The sequence below is a fragment of the Pinus tabuliformis genome, chromosome X (genome assembly GCF_031772625.1).
Source record: "Pinus tabuliformis cultivar Carrire ecotype Pingquan chromosome X, CPIR1, whole genome shotgun sequence".
Lineage (NCBI taxonomy): Eukaryota > Viridiplantae > Streptophyta > Pinopsida > Pinales > Pinaceae > Pinus > Pinus tabuliformis.
Window position 1 is genome coordinate 119378158 of NC_142308.1, and position 21200 is coordinate 119399357.

General features: G+C 35.3%; 2 protein-coding genes across 3 annotated transcripts; both read left to right on the forward strand.

Moving 5' to 3' along the window:
* The first annotated feature begins 3633 nt into the window (after nt 1–3633).
* On the forward strand, nt 3634–8886 carry LOC149138725 (ruBisCO large subunit-binding protein subunit beta, chloroplastic-like). Its single transcript, XM_089450479.1, has 7 exons — nt 3634–3855; nt 6689–6963; nt 7148–7273; nt 7555–7692; nt 7947–8069; nt 8401–8643; nt 8767–8886. The coding sequence occupies exons 2-7, from the start codon at nt 6700–6702 to the stop codon at nt 8884–8886; spliced, it is 1014 nt and encodes a 337-aa protein (XP_089306605.1). The 5' UTR covers nt 3634–3855; nt 6689–6699.
* LOC149138726 (ruBisCO large subunit-binding protein subunit beta, chloroplastic) lies at nt 8503–12554 on the forward strand. 2 transcript variants are annotated; one of them, XM_089447041.1, is made up of 10 exons: nt 8503–8643; nt 9113–9346; nt 9599–9768; nt 10191–10268; nt 10442–10513; nt 10852–10956; nt 11163–11255; nt 11444–11536; nt 11924–12050; nt 12172–12554. In XM_089447041.1, the coding sequence occupies exons 2-10, from the start codon at nt 9151–9153 to the stop codon at nt 12183–12185; spliced, it is 948 nt and encodes a 315-aa protein (XP_089303167.1). In that variant the 5' UTR covers nt 8503–8643; nt 9113–9150; the 3' UTR covers nt 12186–12554. The 2 variants fall into 2 exon arrangements, with proteins under 2 accessions (XP_089303167.1, XP_089303166.1); XM_089447040.1 differs by lacking the exons at nt 8503–8643; nt 12172–12554 and having other exon boundaries at nt 11924–12061.
* Nucleotides 12555–21200: the final 8646 nt, after the last annotated feature.

Here is a 21200-nt window from a genome sequence, read left to right on the forward strand (position 1 = left end):
CATTTCTCTTCTTTGTAGATGCAGTCCTGAAGATGAGCCTTGTTCTAGACTCAAAACATAGACATAAAAATGCAGACAGTGGAATATCCAAGCTCTCAATCCCAAAAATTACACCACAAAAATCTCCAAACTATTATTGTTACCATGTACGAAGGGGAAACCTAGAAATAGGTCTGTGATCTCGAGAAAATGAGGGTTAAGATACAAATAAGGGAATCTTCCATTTCTCTTCTTTGTAGATGTAGTCCTGAAGATGAGACTTGTTCTAGACTCGAAACGTAGACATAAAAATGCAGACTATGGAATATCCGAGCTCTCAATCCCAAAAATTACACCACAAAAATCTCCAAACTATTATTGTTACCATGTACGGAGGGGAAACCTGGAAAGAGGTCCGTGATCTCGAGAAAATGAGGGTTAAGATACAAAGAAGGGAATCTTCCATTTCTCTTCTTTGTAGATGCAGTCTTGAAGATGAGTCTTGTTCTAGACTTGAAACGTAGACATAAAAATGTAGACTGTGGAATATCCGAGCTCTTAATCCCAAAAATTACACCACAAAAATCTCTAAGCTATTATTGTTACCCTGTACGGAGGGGAAACCTGGAAAGAGGTCCGTGATCTCGAGAAAATGAGGGTTAAGATACAAAAAAGGGAATCTTCCATTTCTCTTCTTTGTAGATGCAGTCCCAAAGATGAGTCTTGTTCTAGACTTGAAACGTAAACATAAAAATGCAGACTGTTGAATATCTGAGCTCTCAATCCCAAAAATTACACCACAAAAATCTCCAAACTATTATCATCACCTTGGTTATTAATTTTTTTTGTAAGCTTGGCAGAACCTCTCCATTACTTTTTAAAAATAGGTAGGTGATACAAGATCAACATCTAGCGTCTAATGGTCTCCACCTGCCCATAGGGAAACCAAGTCTGTTGACCACCTGGTTGCATTATAAGCCAACCAAAATCTGAAAAGTTTGAGATTGTCCAACAAAGCAAGAAAAACTTGACAATCTTTATAACCACTATAAACCAAAAACCTATACCAGATGTACCAAACTTCCTTTCTAATCATCTATTCAAAACTAGACTTAAACAACAAAAAATCGTAGTCATCAAAAGAACAAGTTAATCATCTGAAGATTCAACCGGTTCTCGGTCTTTTGCATTGGAGCCTAACAACTCAGTCTGAGGCAAGCAAGGGATATGCTTCTCAATGCGAGCAAGGTGAGCATTTTGTTGTTGGATTAATTGGAATTCCTCATGAATAGCCTGAATTTCATCCATAGGACCTAAAATGCCTGTAGTCCTAATCATCAAAGCCTTCACTAGAAGGGTCTTCACCAACCAATATGTGAATAAAGACTTGATACTGAGAGCGATGACCACGGGTGTGGCTCGGGTCTGGAACCATGTCCCTCAAGTCCTCTAAGATTTCCTGGTCATTGATATTACCTTGATTGACAATCTTTGTCTCCCATTCATCGACCATCTGGCGGCCCTGTGGGTGGGTGGTAGATCTATATGCTCTGGCTGCAACTAAGATAGATCAGGTTTTGGGCTCAGGAATTTGTCCTTTGGAAGCGCGGGTTTTCCCACTCCTAGGGCCACAACCTTGACCTCTCCCCCGACCTGCAGCAGGAGTGGGACCTCGATGCGTAGCAGGGCAAGCCATGAGCTTCAATTGTCTATTGCTGTAAGGAGAATTAAGATGTGATAAGAAAGTAGGTATTTGGCTTGCAAGTCTCACAATGTCAACAACTGGAAAAATGATTGGGTGGATGCCCAAGGTGGACGTGCTTGCAAGTCAGTGTAATTAAGGAACCTACAGAGGCTACATGAGCATAAACATGATAGAGAAAACCATTAAACCACATTCGAAGGAAACTATCCTCATTATCATCCTGGTTTTGAATTAAACACCCATTCCAATTCTCCCGAGGGTTCTTTTTAGTTCGGTACTTGAATTCCTCACGAGAATAGGACATAGTATCAATTAACTCGTCACACGTTGACTTTCTTAAAAATTGCATTGGAGTTAGAATTAGAAACAGAAGGCGCAATTCGACCATCTATTAAAAACTGAGAAATATCCATATCCAAAGGTTTCCAAGCTTCAGGGTGGTCGGGGTTACTAAAATTTGTCAAGGGTTTCCCATTGAGAGGTCTCTCAACCTTCAATTTGCATGTAAGAGGGTGGACCTCATCTCAACCAGTCACCAGGGGGCTACATTTAACGTTATTCCATAATGTCGTGTCTAGACCAACCATCCCCAACCATATACATAACACATATATCACATAAAACATTGGACTCATGTGGTTACCAATTTTAACATACCAGAAAAGACTGAGAAGGAGAGGAGGTGACACGCCTTTAGCTTCCCTAACCTGAGCACAACTTCCGCTTCCAAGAACTTCCTAGGAGAGGTGCCTATGCCACCTAGAGCCTGCGGAGACAACAAGTTTTCAGTTGCAACAAGTCTGATTAAATTCAAATCCTAATTCACCGAGTACCCTTTCTCTTTGTGAGTTAAATCCCTGGGCTTCTCACATATGCTTAGGCTTGTGTGGGTGTGGCCATGTCACCACCCTCACTGTACTGTTATTAATTGCATGGTGGCAGTGCGAATCCCACCGTGCTCCTCCTCCCAACCCTCACCTTGATCGGGGGATCACCTTAGTGATTATGAGTAGAAATGAGGAAAATTGTTTTTCTAGGATAAAGAAATGTGGACTAATTCATTATTGTTAAGAAAATTACATAAAATTACATCACTTAAATTATTTTATAAAAAGATAAATATTTATTATTAATGTATTTGGATATTGAAAAATTAATAAATTTTTTGAATAAATTTTTAAAAATGTAAGCATATTTTAAATCTCGCTTTAAATTTTTTTTTTTTTTTTTTTCCAATATACAATATATTTCAAAAACATTTAAAATACTCTTTAATAAAAATATATATATATATATATAATTTTATTAAAGAGTATTTTAAATGTTTTTGAAATATATTGTATATTGAAATATAACTATATATATATATAAGATTGTACGAGGCTTGGTCAAGACTAGATATCCCTTCCTACTTCTTGCTTATTGGTTGGAAGAAGACCGATGCACCCACAATGGGATGCTTATCACCAAGATTGTATGAGGCTTGATCAAGACTAGATATCCCTTCCTACTTCTTGCTTATTGGTTGGAAGAAGACCGATGCACCCACAATGGGATGCTTATCACCAAGATTGTATGAGGCTTGATCAAGACTAGATATCCCATCCTACTTCTTGCTTATTGGTTGGAAGAAGACTGACGCACCCACAATGGGATGCTTATCACCAAGATTGTACGAGGCTTGGTCAAGACTAGATACCCTTTCGAAAGTTTAATTCCCTCAAAATGGCTTCCACTCCTGAACATCTCACTTTCAGTTCAAACTATCGATTAACAAAATAAACAAGTTATAACTTGATAGTGTTACTCATAATTAAAAAAGAAAAAAATAGAAAACTTGATAATAACCCTTAATAATAATAAAAAAAATTAAAATTGACAAATTCATATCCTTAATGATAAATACAAAAAATGAAGTAGGTAGCTAAGACATTATGTTATAACATCACCAACAATGTAAGATCTAGAAGGGGAGCAAAATTTTAAATCCGAATATCATAGAGCATCTAGAAAACTCCAGACAGGGATCAATAGTGCATACAAGGACCCCCGTGCTACCTTATCTTTTTATTCATGTGTCTCTCCCTTGCTTTTCGTGCTTTGCATAGCTTTCTGCAGGCTCCTAACGATCGCTGTGTGTAGGAATCGAGATCGAGGTAACGAAGCTGAAGGTATTGCTCGTATTCATAATCCATTTACCTTCGTAGTTTGAATGTCTATTGTGCTGGGAACTCTTTTAAAAACGAAGTATTTCAGCATTTGTGCTTATTTGTCTGGCTTATGTTTGTTTTCATGCTCTGCAAGTTTGTTTCTTTCTTTGTTTCTGAGTATATTTTTATTTTTTTCAATGAGGGTTTAGGGTTTCTCTATGAGGGTTTAAGAGTAATGGTTTATTAGGTAGAGCATTACGATTGTATGTGTTTTGGTATCGGTTGAAGACGCCTTGGCTTTGATAATGTTTGCTGTCTGGTTTTCTTTATAAACATATGTTGGGTTTAACTGTTTTCTTCTATATTGGGTAATATATGGTCACTGTAGCTATGACTATGGAGTTGGTTTTCGCTTCTGCCTGGTACCAAGGAAATGCAGACTCAGTGGTATTACATGGTGATTTGTAGCTGGGAAGATAGGGGGATTTATGGAAGTATCGTTGGGATTTCCTTTTGATATAACATCATTCATTTAGTGATAAACATCACTTGACTCGAGCGATTGCAATAGTTAAAGTGAGACAATAGGGTTGTGGTTCGGCCGTGAAGACAGAGTTTCATGTTAGGCTCCCGACCGGGACTCAACTTCTCCTGGAAGTACGGATAAGTGGTGGGGAACAAGTGCAAGGTGCAATTTCCAGGAGCTTTTTGATGAAAGAGTTACCCTGTTGCAGGGATCAGCGAAGTGGTGTACCCTTTGATAGCCATTTTGTCCTATAAGTTTCGTTGGGTATTCTGTAATGTTAATTGAACTTAAAACTAAGCACTGCAAACAAAATAGTATACAGTAGGTACTGTTAGTTCTATTGCAGTTGTATACATTAGTCATTAGTTCTATTGCAATTGCATACGCTAGTCACCACTAGACTGTTGGGTCTGCCGTAATATTTTTTTTAGGTAGCACTTCCCTAACAAAATAAAAGTATACAGTAGGCACAATTAATATGATTGGAATAGTGTGCAGTGGGTACTATTAGGTGTGATTACGAAAGTATGTAGTGGGAATCACTAGATGCGATTATACCAGTGTACAGCAGGCATCATTAAAGTAGGACATGAGATGATGTGTAATTCTATCGTGATCATGATGTTTAATTCTAAATCTCAAGTTAAATGTTTTTTAAAACAAAGCTTATAAGAAAAACAAAAAAAATACACATTTAATAATTATAATTAAAATTATTATAAAATATTAATAATTTGATTGATGGTTCTTAGCCAGGGTGAATACTGTTTTAATATTTTATTGTCACTTTTACTCATAAATAAAATATTTTTTAAATGTTATGTGAAAGAACACTAGTATATAGAGTTGTTTTTAGTTGTTTTTAGTGCTATTTTTTGGATTTTCCAGTGCTTGAATCCGGCAGAAAAATTTGAGGTGAAATCTTGATTTGTGTTATTTAAACTGTTTTTTTTTATTGTATAAATGGATTCAACACCTTGAAAAACCTCTAAGGCATTTCGATTGTGCAGGCGTTACCCATCAAGCTTGTGATTTCAATAAATTCTTGCCAGATTTTAGAGAAATTAGACCGGAAAAACCCACTGGAAAAGCTTCCAAAAAGTCTCACTAAAGACAACTCTCTAGTATATATCCATATTAATCACTAATCTAGCTAAAGTCTAGAGGGATCAATCTCTTCACATGCAAATGCAAATACAATATAATCTGTTGAGATCAATCCTTTTTAGATCAATATCTTATGGATGCAAATACAATACAGTTTCTTGAGATATCAATCTCTTTTTTAGAGTGCAAAGCTTAAAACAAGATTTGCACTTAAACAGATTTTATCTTTCTTAGTGCTTCATAAATTTGAAGTTAAAATGAATCTATGCTAATTGTTTATTGAAGAATGTCTTTGGCACTCAGAAAAATTAAAATGAATCTATGCTAGTCGTTTATATTGAAGAATGTCTTTGGCACTTGGAAAGATAAGAAGGATGATACTGAGGAACTTCTGGCATGTTCTTTAATATGCCATTGGACCACAAAGTCATGTCCAGCCTGTTCCTAGGTTAGTACGATTCGCGTGTATTTGTGCTCTGAAAGATGTTGCAAAGTTAAATTGTACTGTTTTTACTACAATGTAAACTACTTTGACCGTGTCAGAAAGCTGATTCAGTTCCTGCTTGAATCTCGTCACAGAATACTCATGGTTGGGATTGATGAGCATGCTAGGAATGGCGGGTTGATTCTATGAACCACCCATATGCTAATTTGAGATATTTCGGAAATTTGTTCGGATTTCGGATTTCCTTTTTCACAGTTCCCAGTTGGGTGGGAAGATCCATCAATACCGGTACTCTTGTATTAGGGCATGCGTTTTTGTGGATAAAAAGGAGCATTGAATCTAGATAGCCCATTGGATGCATTGATATATGGGCACTAGTGGTCATGAATTTAAATTAAAAATATTCAACCTCTAGCATGGCAACCTGGAGGCCCGCAGTGGACAGTGGCTTAGATTGCTTTTTTGCTTAGTCTTAATATAGCTGGGATTTCTTTGTATTAGTCTTAATATAGCCGGGATTTCTTTGTATTAGTCTTAATATAGCCGAGAATTCTTTGTATTAGCTTAATGCAAATATATAGACCCTTCTCATTATTGTGGTTGTATTTCTCTTTGGTTGTTTCTCTCTTGATGATCCAGAAGTTGCCAAAAGTCTTGATAGCTGTTTAGTTGGCCTGTTATAACTTATAATGCTTTTATGCAATGGCATTCATGTTTTTTTAAAAATAAATACTAATATGAAGATTAATATGAAGAGTTTCTAATTCTATATTCAGGATAAGAGAAGATGGCCTCTGCTTTGGGCAGTATGACAGCAATTGCCACGTCTACCTCATTGGGCAACATTGGAAAGGAGAAGAAGTTGGGTGCAGTCTTTGATAGTTATAGCAGACAATTGTCTTCTCTTTCAGTTTTTTCACCCATTTCCTTTAATCGCTTAAGCAGAAGACAGACTCTGAGATTACGCAGCAGAGAGCATGTACTTAATACAAGAGCTATGGCAAAGGAGTTGTACTTCAACAAGGATGGCTCAGCGACAAAAAAATTGCAGGTCAGAGAAAAATTTCTGTTTAAAGGAAAGTTCTCCTGGACGTGAAACTTATTGTGGTGGATCTTTCATTGTCCGCTTATATGCGATGCTAATGTTAACTTAATTTTTCATGGAGGGTTGTTTTGGCATATGGTCTGGCATTCAATTGCACACTTACTGAAAGCATTTTCAAATTGTCTTGCAGGCGGGTGTGAACAAGCTTGCTGATCTTGTTGGAGTCACCCTTGGACCGAAGGGCAGAAATGTTGTTTTGGAGAGCAAGTATGGTTCTCCGAAAATAGTTAATGATGGCGTGACAGTAGCTAAGGAGGTAACTTGTAGATGTGTGCTCTGGTTTTTCTTTTTAATGTTGTATTAGTTTCCCCTTCCTAAATGTTTTAGATCTAGTAGGCAAAATTTGAAAACTCAAAGGTGAAAGACAACGTATTTGTTAGTCAGTGGTCTACTAGGCCTATAGACTAGCCACATTAGAATAATGAATAAATCTTTTCACAACAATTAAAAACAAAGAGTTGTGGTTGAGTCAAGTCCTATTGTAAGTGCCAGTGTAATGAAATGTATTTCAATGCTATGGTTTCGGCTTTTTGACAGGTTGAATTAGAGGACCCAGTTGAAAATATTGGGGCCAAGTTGGTAAGACAAGCTGCGGCAAAGACAAATGATTTAGCTGGAGATGGAACCACCACATCTGTTGTTCTTGCACAGGGTTTAATAAGTGAAGGTGTAAAGGTAATTTTTTGTCATTAGTACAAGTTTAAGATCTATTCATATTCATTTTGTTAGGGTCATGGTGTTTGGTTTTTTATTTTTGGTTTGGGCTTTAATGAGTCTAAGATGGTATTTGAATGAAAAAATCTCCATTAGGTATTTAAACTTTTTGCTTCTTTTGTCAACTGTTATGAGCTTGTTAGGAAAGACCCAACAGACAAAGTTTGTATCTTAAATTTGTGAATAAGAAATTGAAATGAAACCCTGTTATTCAGGTTGTTGCAGCAGGTGCAAACCCCATTCAAATTACTAGGGGCATTGATAAGACAGTAAAGGCCCTTGTTTCAGAACTCAAAAGTTTGTCAAAGGAGGTAAATACTCACATTTTGAGTACGCTGGTTTTCTGTTTTTTTTTTTCTGATGGTTTGGTGTATCTAATTGAATTAGTTGCCTAAGGTATTTTTGGTTGCAAACTCCTTTTCATTTTTCATACAGTATCGGCCTTCTGGAATACATTTGATTGTGTGGCCTTCTTAGGACTACAACGTTTGTAGTTGTTTAGTCTTATGGTCGAGGTGCACTTTTATTATGGAAATAGTTGATGCAACATTGTCATTTAACCCTTATTCCAGGGTAGCATGTTGAGGAGTTTCTTATGAAACATTTGGTATTTTTTTATGTGTAAATGGTTACACAGGTTAACACCTTGTAATCTGTATTGTTCGCCAGGTTGAAGACAGTGAATTGGCAGATGTTGCTTCAGTGAGTGCTGGGAATAACTATGAAATAGGAAACATGATAGCGGAGGCTATGAGCAAAGTTGGAAGGAAGGGTGTTGTGACACTCGAAGAAGGAAAAAGTGCAGAAAATAATCTGTATGTTGTGGAGGGAATGCAGTTTGATCGTGGGTATATTTCTCCATACTTTGTGACAGACAGTGAGAAGATGTCTGTGGAGTATGAGAATTGCAAGGTAATTGATGCAAAGGAAGCTTTTTCTTGTTTCTTTGTTGTGCTGTTATTCATTGGTTGTCCTTGTAATGTGAGATAGAATAATTGAAAATCACACTGCTTTTTAAATAAAACCCACATGAAGGGCAATCCGTCAGCAACCGACACACTTGGCATATTTGTAGGTGGAACTTTAATGTTTTGCAAGGCTCCAGGTAGAAACCCTGTTATATTAAGATTCCAAGCAATTCTGTCTGGTGCTTAACCATTACTTTGATGAAGTTGAAAAATTATTTCCCAATCACTTCCATCTTACCAGTATGCACATAATACAGCCTTACGATTGACTTGGGTTGTGTGTGTTGGTATGTATGAAAATTGTATATTCTGTACCTTACGTTTTTATTTTTTCTAGGTAGTATGATAGAAAGAAAGATGAACATCACTAAGCGTAGGAAGAGGGTTGCTAAATATCTATTTGTTTGTGCCAGCTTCTATTGGTTGATAAGAAGATCACAAATGCAAGGACATGATCACAGTATTAGAAGATGCCATACGTGGGGGGTATCCCATTATGATCATTGCCGAGGATATTGAACAAGAAGCTTTAGCTACTCTTGTTGTCAACAAGCTTCGGGGTGCATTGAAGGTTGCTGCCATAAAAGCTCCCGGATTTGGAGAGAGGAAAAGCCAATACTTGGATGATATTGCTGTATTGACTGGAGGTACTTTTCCATTTGAGCTACATTAAGGACTTAATCGATCTTAATCCCCTGAGGGATTTAAGTGTTTGTACCAGATACAATACCATTTGGATAATAGGTTTGCTTCACAATTATAACTTTTTATATGAATATCCTAAGTTATCACTAAGTGAGTGATACTGAAAATTCGATCCTTCTACCATGCCATGCCTATATTCCTTATGTGCTACTAAATTATGCAAACGTTTTCTCATCCATTGTTGTTCTGTGCAGGTACTGTCATCAGAGATGAAGTTGGTTTGTCCCTTGATAAAGTTGGAAATGAAGTTCTGGGTACTGCTGCCAAGGTAGTAGTTACCAAGGATTCAACAACGATTGTAGGTGATGGGAGCACTCAGGAAGTTGTTAATAAAAGGGTGGCTCAAATTAGAAACTTGATTGAGGTGTGCTGTCTCTCTATATCTTAAAAATAGGATCATCATTCTGTATCCTACTGAAGGTTTAAAAATGATTTTTTGTTTTTTATGTTATATGTTTTTCAAATAGTTTGTGTGTGTCTCCATTTATTGTAAAGTAGTTGATACCTTGTGGGGAAGGATCACCTCATTAATAGCATCATTCGTTATGATATTTAATAATCCAAAATTTTCCTTGGAGTTGGGAAAACACAAATGTAGAAAGCACAATTTATAATCTGCACTGATCCCTCTCAAAGGGATCATGCAATGATAATTGTAGACATCAAATTTCAATAACCTAAGGTTGCTTTAGTGTCACAATATGTTCCACTTGATAATTGACTTAACTATCATCTTACTTTTATCAAAGGTTTTCAGAAACGGTGTTGTTCTCACTCTCTGTGCAGGTTGCAGAACAAGACTATGAAAAAGAGAAATTGAATGAAAGAATTGCCAAGCTCTCTGGTGGAGTTGCAGTTATTCAGGTAAAGTTTGGCATCGTTGATTTTATGCTAGCCATCTGTCATTTTTCTTTTTATTGGCATTGTAGCAATTTGAGTTTAGCTGTGGGTATTGTTGACTGCATTTCAAAATATATTTGAATATCTCTATAATACAAGAAGTGAGGGTATACGTTAATGTTCATAATCGTTGACAGGTGGGAGCACAAACAGAGACAGAGTTGAAGGAAAAGAAGTTAAGGGTGGAAGATGCCTTGAATGCAACAAAGGTATGCATGACAATATCGTGCATAATCAATAATACAATCTGGTGATTTTAATTTGCAAAAATTTGCTGTTATTTGAAATAAATGTAAATAATGGATATCCAAATTAAATATTGTGATTCATGGAGATGCTATTATTAAAGATGTTGAGGGGGTGTGCCTGGTGGATAGTTAATTCGCTATTGAATTATATATTTTTGACAGGGCACTTCAAACATGAAACATTGTTTATAACACCGGAATTTAACTTATGCACAAAGACCTAATATATTTTAACATTTGTTATGTGTTATAGAACTGGAAAAGTTTTCAAGTTAATTGACAGCTACTACTGGATGCAGGCAGCTGTTGAGGAAGGCATTGTTGTTGGTGGTGGGTGTGCTCTATTGAGGCTTGCTTCGAGGGTTGATGCTATCAGAGATACACTTGAAAACGATGAGCAGAAGGTTCGTGTGACATTTGTCTCTTGCTCATCCAGGAGCAGAATGCAGTGCAGAAAATTTTCCTGACCCATGTTTTATAGCATGACACATTATTTGTTGAAAGCAGAAATATTATGTGTACATGCACAACTCTTTTTTCTTTTGTTGTTTTAATCTTTTGTAAATTCTACACAAGCTCTAAAACGTGTTGGGCTTTTTGGTGCTCACAGGTTGGTGCAGGCATTGTTAAGCGGGCTTTGAGTTACCCATTGAAATTAATTGCGAAGAATGCTGGAGTGAATGGAAGTGTTGTGGTGGAAAAGGTCAGGACAAAACCTCCCATACTTGCAAAATTTTCATGCCTGTTCGGTTGCTGCTCTTTCTAATTCAGGCAAACTCATTTTTGTAGAGAATCAACCAGAGTGTAGGAGCTGTTTTTTGTCTATTGGCCTTACTTTGTAATGTGTTATACCAGATTTAAATTATAACTTTGATTTCTTGGCTTCTCCAGGTTCTTTCCAGTGATGATCCCAAATTTGGTTACAATGCTGCTACAGGCAAATATGAAGATTTGATGGCAGCTGGAATAATTGATCCAACTAAGGTAAGAAGTTGGTTCTCTGATATGTGGAGTTTTACTAGCACTTGTGTAAAGTTATTTTGTTGGGCATGTCTGGGTTGCAGTTAGCTTGTACAGTCTTCTGAAGCCTCTGTTGTGTATACGTGTTTTACTTATCGTTTATGTTAGCTATTTGGTTGAGTTTTTATTTGATAGGGCTACTGTCATTTCCTGGTGTACAATTAATTGCATATATCGTAACTACATATATGCTCAAAAGACGTTGACATTTTTTCTGCAAACGTTCTTAATTGCTACGCTTAACAGCAGATGGTGTTATATATATGTTGCTGTGCTATTAACTGCGTGTATGTCCCACTGCAGTTGTTATATTTTCTGAAAAATATTTCTAATTTTTGTGCTTGAAAGCAGGTGGTTAGGTGTTGCTTGGAGCATGCAGCATCCGTTGCGAAGACCTTCCTGACATCGGATGTTGTTGTAGTTGACATCAAGGAACCGGAATCGGCTGTCGCCGCTCCAAACCCCATGGATAACTCAGGTCTAGCATAAGAAATATTTGATTTCCTGCCTGTGTCTTTTATTATTGTATCTTCATTAGAAGGGATAGCATGGTTTAGCTATGGACTTTTTCTAATTGTCATAACTATCCTGTATTGCAGGTTATGGATACTAGATACAAATACGGCCAATAAAATGAAGAATTCAATTTTATGTTTTTGTTTGAATCCCTTATTGAAGGGGGTGTTTTAATTACACATTGATTGATGTACACTGCAAACATGATAGAAAATATATTTCAGCTATAGAAGCTGAAAATCGGCGTTTTTAGAAGAGATGGATAGAGTGTGGTTCGCTGGGATTTATTTGGCAAGTGTTTTCTACACGCATGCAAATTACGAAATTATGATACCTGGTGTAAATTGCATTGCCAAATATGGAATGTGGTTCAATTGGTTTTGATGCTTCGTCTCTTTGTACGTGCCACTGAACAGTTCTGTTTGGTTTATGATTCATATAATGGCTGAAACCCCTTTTCTGACCATCTGTCTTTTGTCGTGTTACCTTGATATCCATGACTGTACAAAGTGATCACAGTTACTGTGTTCTTCTGGTAGACCATCATATGGCTTGCTAATTGTTTAGTTCTCGACTTAGCAAGAGAGATTTTTTGTTATGGCATTCTTGAGGGAGAGGGATTCATGAATAATTTGCAAGGACTTAAGGGAGAGGAACAAGACGATTTGCGATGATCAAGTATGTGAGATGGGTAACGGAAGATTTGGCTATTTCTTGCAGGTCGTTTTTCGATGTTTTTAGTTTTACAAGGGTGCAACAACAGGCATTTAGTTAAATCTGAGTGGAATGGGACATTTGGGGTTGAGTGATTTGATTAGGTAGTGCAGTCTGTCATCTAACCAGCCCCTCGGCCCATTTGGTTCAAACTCTTGCTTGCACCTGCACTCAACTCCATCCCGATTGAACTTTTGCTCCATTTCGAAATTCCTTAAATGAGCCGAAATCCATCTGTCACCTTCAATTAACCATATCATATCCAGAGGAAAATTGGACAGGTTATATGAGTCGAGACCAGGACTTCAACTGGGGGGCTGCTTGTTGGTCCGCTCTACCATATATCGTCGAGTTGCATGCTCTTTAATGTCAGGGCACCCTCCTAATGCTTTGGCATTTGAATGCTACGAGGGCTGTTTGCCGTCATCGGTGACATCTGGAAAAATATTGAACTTGAAAAAACAAAAAACCAGAAAGTCCAATTTTCGCTTATAAAATAAAGTGTCTGAGGCTTTGGCAATTTCTTCGATTGCCCTCTGATATATTCTGAAAATATCGTGATTTTTTTATGGCAGAAAAATTGCAATATATTTAGGTAATAACATCGTCACAAATATCGTGACTTGATCGACATAATCGCTATATTTTCGGTGACAATATTGCCACTCTGGCCACATTGTGATATTTCCCGATGTCAGCAATCTAATCGTGGTCGTCTCAAAAATTAATTTGAGAAATTAGGTGTTAACAAAATCATTTTGAGAAATTACTACAAAACAAGAAAAATAAGCTTATAGCCTTATTTCAATTAAAATATTCAGCTTATAATGAAAAACCACAAAACATGTAAACTGTTTTTTAGTTGTTACAGTTATCATTGTATATGCCTAAATTGCTGAGGGATATCACCTTTACATAGAAGGTGATACTAATTTACTGGTACAAAGAATTACTGATTTATAGGGATACAACTTAACGATTTGATAGTACGTGAATATTTTGTCGCTTAACAGTTTGATTTTCAAATGAAGCAACCCTCTGTGGGACGTGGATTTCGAGCTTTTGATTGACATCTCTGTTGTAAGCTCACGGGGTCATGTTGCTTGCTCGACTGGTGCTTCCCTGCCATCAGAGAGTTGTGTGCTCAAACTTCAATACTGTATTTTTGTGTATGAACCGTTCTGTCTTTATTTTAATATCATGAGTTCGTGGTGCTTGCCTTCAGAGTTATTGCTGCTTTCATGCACCAGAAAATTGTGTGCACATGTGAACTTCAATACGTTGTACTTGTGTATGGATATAATTGATTGGGAATATGAATGGATTTGATAACTGAGTACAATTATTTTATTTATTTTTCTTCAAGCGGTGGTTCTTAGGCCGAGGTTAGTTTTAGGGTAGTTAGCTAGGTGGTGTTTAAGCCGAGGCTTGTTTTACACCAGTGGGGTGTTACGAGGATTATGCGAAACTAGTGGAGTTTGGACCTTCATGGGATAGTTTTATTTCCTTTATAGGTGGCTTTCATTCTGAATCTCTTAATGTATATAATATGAGATAGAGATATTACTTGACTTGCTAAGCAAGTTGTATAGCTGTTTATTTCCTTTATAGGTGGCTTTCATTCTCAATCTCTTAATGTATATAATATGAGATAGAGGCATTACTGGACTTAATGTATATAATATGAGATAGAGACATTACTTGACTTGCTAAGCGAGATGTATAGCTGTTTGAAATTTGTCAGAGTGAAAATTGAAGACCCTGTCGAAGACACAGAATCTACCAATACTGCTTTCAGATTAAAATAAAGTGTTTCAGCAATTACAAAATACAACTAGGTTTTCAAGCAGTTGCAAAATTAAAGGGAAAAGTCAAGCAGTTGCAAAATTAAAGGGAAAAGTGCAAGACGATGGAGACAAATTTTACGAATTTTTCATATGCATGGAGCGTGAGAATATCAATGTTTTGAACGTATGTAAAGGGTTTGGAACTTTGTCATTTGGGATGAGATCAATTTGTATATGATTGCATTCCTTTGAAGAGGCATACCAAGAAGCATTTGGTGTAAGAGCACTAAGTTAGCAAGAGTGAAAATGGCGTTGTTATGATAATAGTAGGGGTTGTAGGCACACCCAAAAGGTAACATATGCACACATGATAACTATTATGAAGTTAGAAGAAAACGAGGCCAAATGGTACATGTATAGTTAGTTGTTGCGCAGAAACATTGAAGAGCAAATGGTGGTTGTATATTGCAAATATGATATATTTTATATTTATTGTGGAGATGAAAGTCAAATAAGGTCGCATCTCATTTGAACCCCTTGTGAAGGGGGCATACTTGGTTGGTCAATTGAAAATTTTGTGTAATTAGACATTGGATGATTAACAAATGATGGCCGTTGTAACAAATAATGGAGAAATATAATGATGTAAGATCATCAAAACAATGTTTGTTACAAGAAGGGAGAAATATAATGATGTAAGATCATTGTTTAATAATGTTTGTTACAAGAAGGGAGAAATATAATGATGTAAGATCATCGAAACAATGTTTGTTACAAGAAGCGATGGACAAATTTGATGGTGCAAAATCATCAAACAATGGTTGTTTCAAGGAAGGATGGATAAATATGATGAAGCACAAATGAATGATTGTGATAACAAAGAAATGATTAGTGTTGAGAAATGTCGAGGGTTAAGAAAGGGTAACTTGTACATGCAAATGCAACAACATTGGAGGAAATAAGGTTAACATGACAAAAACACTTAAAATCACACAAAAACACTTACAATCATACAAGCACTTTTGGTTTAAGCATGAATTTTGTGTGATGGGATAGAAGTACAAACTCTCATTTTATATTTAGGAATTATAAAATTATAAGAGTTACATTTTGTGATATCATTTTTATGGATTCTCTTCTAGGTGTTAGTAGCAAATTTAGTTTGCATGATAGAAATAGTTATCATTATACAAATTCATTTTGGTGCAAACATGAATGTAGTGATGAAAGAGAATTGTAAGATGTCATACATTATCAATTATAAGAATGATATATTTTGACAAATCATTCTTATGATGCTTTTCCTTTTTCTTTGGGAAGCCCAAAGAAGTGGGGTTATTATGTGTAAAGAAGTGGAATCACATTGTTAAAAACCTTTTGAATTCTTGTAGAATTTTTTTTTTTTAATGGTATTGCTTCAAATAATCCTTGTATATAATATCTCATTTTTATGTATATAAGAAAGTTTATTAAGTATATTTGAATTTTGTTATAGATGAACTAATTGGTTGTTTTATTGTTTGTTACTCTCTAGTACGAGGGTAGTGGAGTAGTACAATTAAAGATGTACTTCAGCATCTTTTGTTAGTGCTTTGAGATTTTAGATTAAGTATATTAAGTGAATTCTACATGAATATTGATTTTATAGGGTTTGACATTTCCTTGTCTTAAAGATTTGATAATCTTTGTTAATGATGTCTTCCATGTTAGACACTATTAAGCCATCTCATAAAACCTCCTTGAACAATATGACCACTAGCTTTACTTTCAATAGGTTGAAGAGTTTGGAAGGTTAATTTTAGAAGTTTGATAAAGTGGATGAGAAATGGAGTAAGAAGTTGGATAAGAAGTTGGAACAACAAAATTTGTTGAACTTAGTTAACTATAAAAAGATGTTGGATGAGAAGTTGTTAGGTATGCAAACTTAAGGCACGCTAAAAGAACACAACTTTTAACAGGTTGAATAATTTGAAAGGTTAGTTTCAAAAGTTTGATAAGGTGGTGGATGAGAAAGGGAGTAAGAAGTTTCTTGAGAAGTTAGAACAACAAAATTTTTAGAACACTATAAAAAGAAGTTGAATGAGAAGTTGTTAGGTATGCAAACTTGAGGAACACTGAAATAACACAACTTGACTATACAACAAATTGAGCCACACTAGGAATGAACTCCTAACGCTGGATTATGGAGCCTCTCAAAACCCTCTTCAAGTTCGCATGGAGAGAACAATGAATAATAACATATGGCTTTGTTCTCCTAAGGTGGTCTTCTTCAATTTTGAGGGTTTTAATCCATCACGATGGGTCATCTAGATTGTACATTAGTTTGCCCTCCAAGATATCATTGATAACATGATGAAACTTTAGGGTAGGGGTTTTGCATTAGGATTTGGAACAATAACAATGATGGGAATGGCATAAAAAACCCTCAGTGGTCTACATTGTTGAGAGACGTAGTGTTAAACTGATCCATGCATGTTTTGAGAAAGGTATTATTTCGGGTGTTTTATTAAGTTATGCTAATCATGTTTAATGATTGACATTATGGTAGCCACTTAGCAATTAGTGATCCATATGGTGAACTCTAAATTTTTGTTTTGTTTTATTTTTTATAAATAAAGAATGTTTTATTAGTTGCCTTAAGGAGGAGATTCAATCACAAGTTAGAACCCAATGTTTTGTTACATGGTTAGAAGCGACTCAAAGTACCTTAGAAATAGAGATGGTGATTAATGCAACAAAAAAAATCAACATCCTTTCCAGGCATTGATGGCCCTTATCATAATTCCCCAAACACAACTTATTCTTTGAAATTACAAAGGTTGTTTTTGCAAAAATGGGAGTATGCGAAAAACATGGACTTTGTTATAATTGTGATAAAAAAATTGTTTCAAGTTGATGGTGTAAATTGAGATTATTCCAAATTGATATGACCACTTTGGCCTTGATTGAAGACATAACTATCAAAGAGACCACTGAGTCGTATGTTGAAGACACGATCATTCATTCATATTAAAGTGGATATCAAACCTTCATTTTCTCATGAATGACGCCTAATCACTTTATGCATAATTGGGTGATTTGACTCCATAGACCATGAAACTCATGGACTATATTAAGAATTGAAAAGAAGTTCTAGTTGACAATGTTAGTGTTCACAATTTCATTCAGTAGAGACTCATTGTTTTGTAACTTGGTGCAAAACTTTAAAATTGTGATTGCCAATAAAGGTATGATTACATGTGGGGGTAGATGTGAAAATGTTCTCTTGGCGGAAGACTATTAGTACTAGATCTATCAATTTGCTATTGTTATGGATGGTTGTAATATGGTATTATATGCATAATTTCTATACATGTTTGGATTAATTAACATGGATTTCAAAGAACTCCATATGGATTTTACTAAAAGAATCATGTACACATCTTTTGAGGGATTTAGGTAATCTATCTTGAAATAAAGACTCTCATGGTATGGAAAAGTTATTAAAAAAGGCCACTTTGACACTTTCGCGGAATTTAATGCCATACACGTAGATAATTTGACACAAAAATACCATTTAAGTGTAATGGGTATTTTTTAAACATCATTAAGATTTTGAGACATCAAATAGTTTAATCCTTTCTAGAGGAGAGCATGATCACGGCATTCACTTTATTTTAGTAAGTCAACTATCAAAGGAGGGGATGATCATGGCATGTTCCTTGATTTAAGAAGAAATCAAACTTTAATAGGGCAATTGAGAAGTAAAGGTTGTATAATTACATTTATAGTAAATTCATGGAAGGGTACTAGAGAATCACTGATAATAACAAAAGGAGAAAAGGTAGGTACATTGTATTAATGTAATAATAACGTTGGCCATTATATTGCTTTAGCTTTTACAAGATCAAAGACAACATTGTGGCATCATAGGCTCAAACATGAGTAAGAAGCGTATGCAGAGTCTCCATTCAAGGAAGTTATTGCCAAATTTGAAGAAGGTTGATTTGAATTTATGAGAGCATTGTGTTTATGGAAAATAGAAAAGAGTTAGATTTCTCAGAGTTGTGAAGAAAAAGAGGAGTGAAAAATTAGAGCTTTTGCATACAAATGTATGGTGATAAACTTAGGTATCATGTTTTGGTTGTTTTTATTATTATGTTACTTTTATTGATGTCATAACTAGGAAAACTTGGGTGTATTGCATTCGGAAAAAAATTGCTATGTTTGATACTTTAATAAATGGAAAGCGTTAGTTGAGAATGATATAGAAAATAAGTTGAAGTGTCTCAGTTTAGTTAATGGGGGTGAACACTGCAACAAGGAGTTTGATAGTTATTGTAGTCATTGTTCATACCATGGGATTCATATAGAGAAGACAACTACAGGAACATTAGAGAAAAAGTGTGTTAAAGGATGAACGAGGCAATTATGGAGTGTGTAAGGACTATGAGACTACATGTTGATCTTACAATTTTGGGAAGATGACATGGATATTATTGCTTATGTATAAGTGGAATGCATTTGAGTTTCTTGGATGGTGGCATTCCAAAGGCGATATGGATAGGAAAAAATTTAAACTTTTTCTTTTTGAAGACTTCTGGTTGTGAATCATTTGTCCATTTTGATAGGGAAAATAGAACAAATTGGCTAAAGTACAAGAAGTGTCTTTTCACTGGCTACAAGGTTTGTGATTTTGACTATCACTTATGGGATTATGAAAATCACAAATCATTAGTAGTAGAGATGTGGAATTCAATGATAAAGATATGTAGAAAGATCAAGTGCAGGGAAGAAATAGAAAAACATAAACACAAAATACATAGTACTTTTGCTGAAATTACAAAACAATAAATTCCAAAAATGCTAGATTTTTTTTTTTCAACAACAGTAGAAACAGGTACTTTAAACTCTCGCAAGCATTGTTACAAGATTTACTAGGTTAAATAGATCCTTTGAATGACACTCTCTTTATGTTATTATGTATTGTAGAGGAGTAAGGCAAGAAAGAGGAGATGGACTATTTGGTACATAATCAAACTTAGGACTTCGTTCCACTTTATGTAGGTAACAAAGCATTGTAGAGTAAATGGGTGTACATGTTTTGGTTAATTCAATTATATTAGAATTATGCAACATTTTAATCTTATCAATATGTGTCTGTAAACTTATGAAGTGTAAAACAAAATACATGTAAGGAATTAGCTTTTAATTCTATCAAATGTAAATTGACGTTTAAGGAAATACTATTCTATGAAATCAATTGAATCTAATCCAGCGTAATATGAACATGGTTTTGAAGCCCTTATAGATCCTTTTTTTCCATGTAGCTAATTATATTGATTTTTAACAACAAACTTCTCAAGTATGATCATTTGTTGCTTTTAAAGATTAATTTCTATTCAAATAAACTTGAGTGATTACTTCACTACTTCTAATTTTTAATTATTTTGAAGTTATTTTTCAAGTGGTTGAATTATAGATCATATTGAAAACATAGTACTGTTATGCTAAGGAAAACAAAGTATTTTCTAACGATTGTATAGAAAATATAACATTAGACTTACCTATGAAAAACAAGGTAAACTACACTATGAAAACTTATAAAAAACATTATACATATTAGCGTAGGGGGTCTTCTTGGGGTCACACGCTTGAAGAAAACTCATAGCCTAAATGTTAATTGAATCACATAACTATCATGCACAAGAATGATATAATCTATTGGTTTGCAAATTATAAAAATAAACCTTTCATACAATAAAATTTAATTCAATTATGTCTCTCTATTTTTTAAGTGAATAAAGTCTATAGTAGTAACAATTTCAAAATCTTCTTTCAACAAATTAGAACTAGATATGATGACTAAGAGTTGTAACGCTATACTCTGGACTTAGGACATATAACTCGGGTTTTTGTGTGATAATATATGAATCTTGAAGATCACATCTTAGCCATTGAATGTCGTTCACCAGTGCTTAATTTTGTGAATATGCAATAACGATTCATCACAATATTTCAATGCTTTGTCATGGTGTTATATGAAAATTCTTCAATGTTCTGTAACAATGCTATAATGTCCTCATCCCCATAGGAAGCTTATGACGGGGCCCACTAGCGTAGAGTGGTTCCCGTAGGCTAAATCGGGGAAATAATTGATAAGGGGACTTAAATTTGCCTAAGGAAACTTTACTATAAAAGGGAAAAGGACGATATTTCATATGAAAGGTGGGGGGCCACTTTAACTTTATGAAGTGAAAGTATCATAAAGTGACTTTCTAAAAGTGAAATTAATGAAAAGAAATAAATAAATAAAGAGAGAAAGGCAAATAGGGAAGGTGAAGAGGAAAAGACAAAGGGAAGGTGAAGATGAAAAGGCCATCCCAAACTCATTAAAGAAGGGGATTGAGGAGGCTCCCTACATTCATACATTGTGTGAGTTTGAAGAGAGAACTCTTGGAGAGAGTTGGAAGAGGAAGCTGAGGGCTTTGGAGCCTTAGCTGCCATAGCAGACTTCAGTGTTGTGATGATGCCCCCTAGTCTGAGAGTGAAATCACTCATATTTCACCGTAGAGATTCAATGGAGAACAAATTTCTTGAGAAATATTGAGGTTGAGAGAAACCATGGAGAA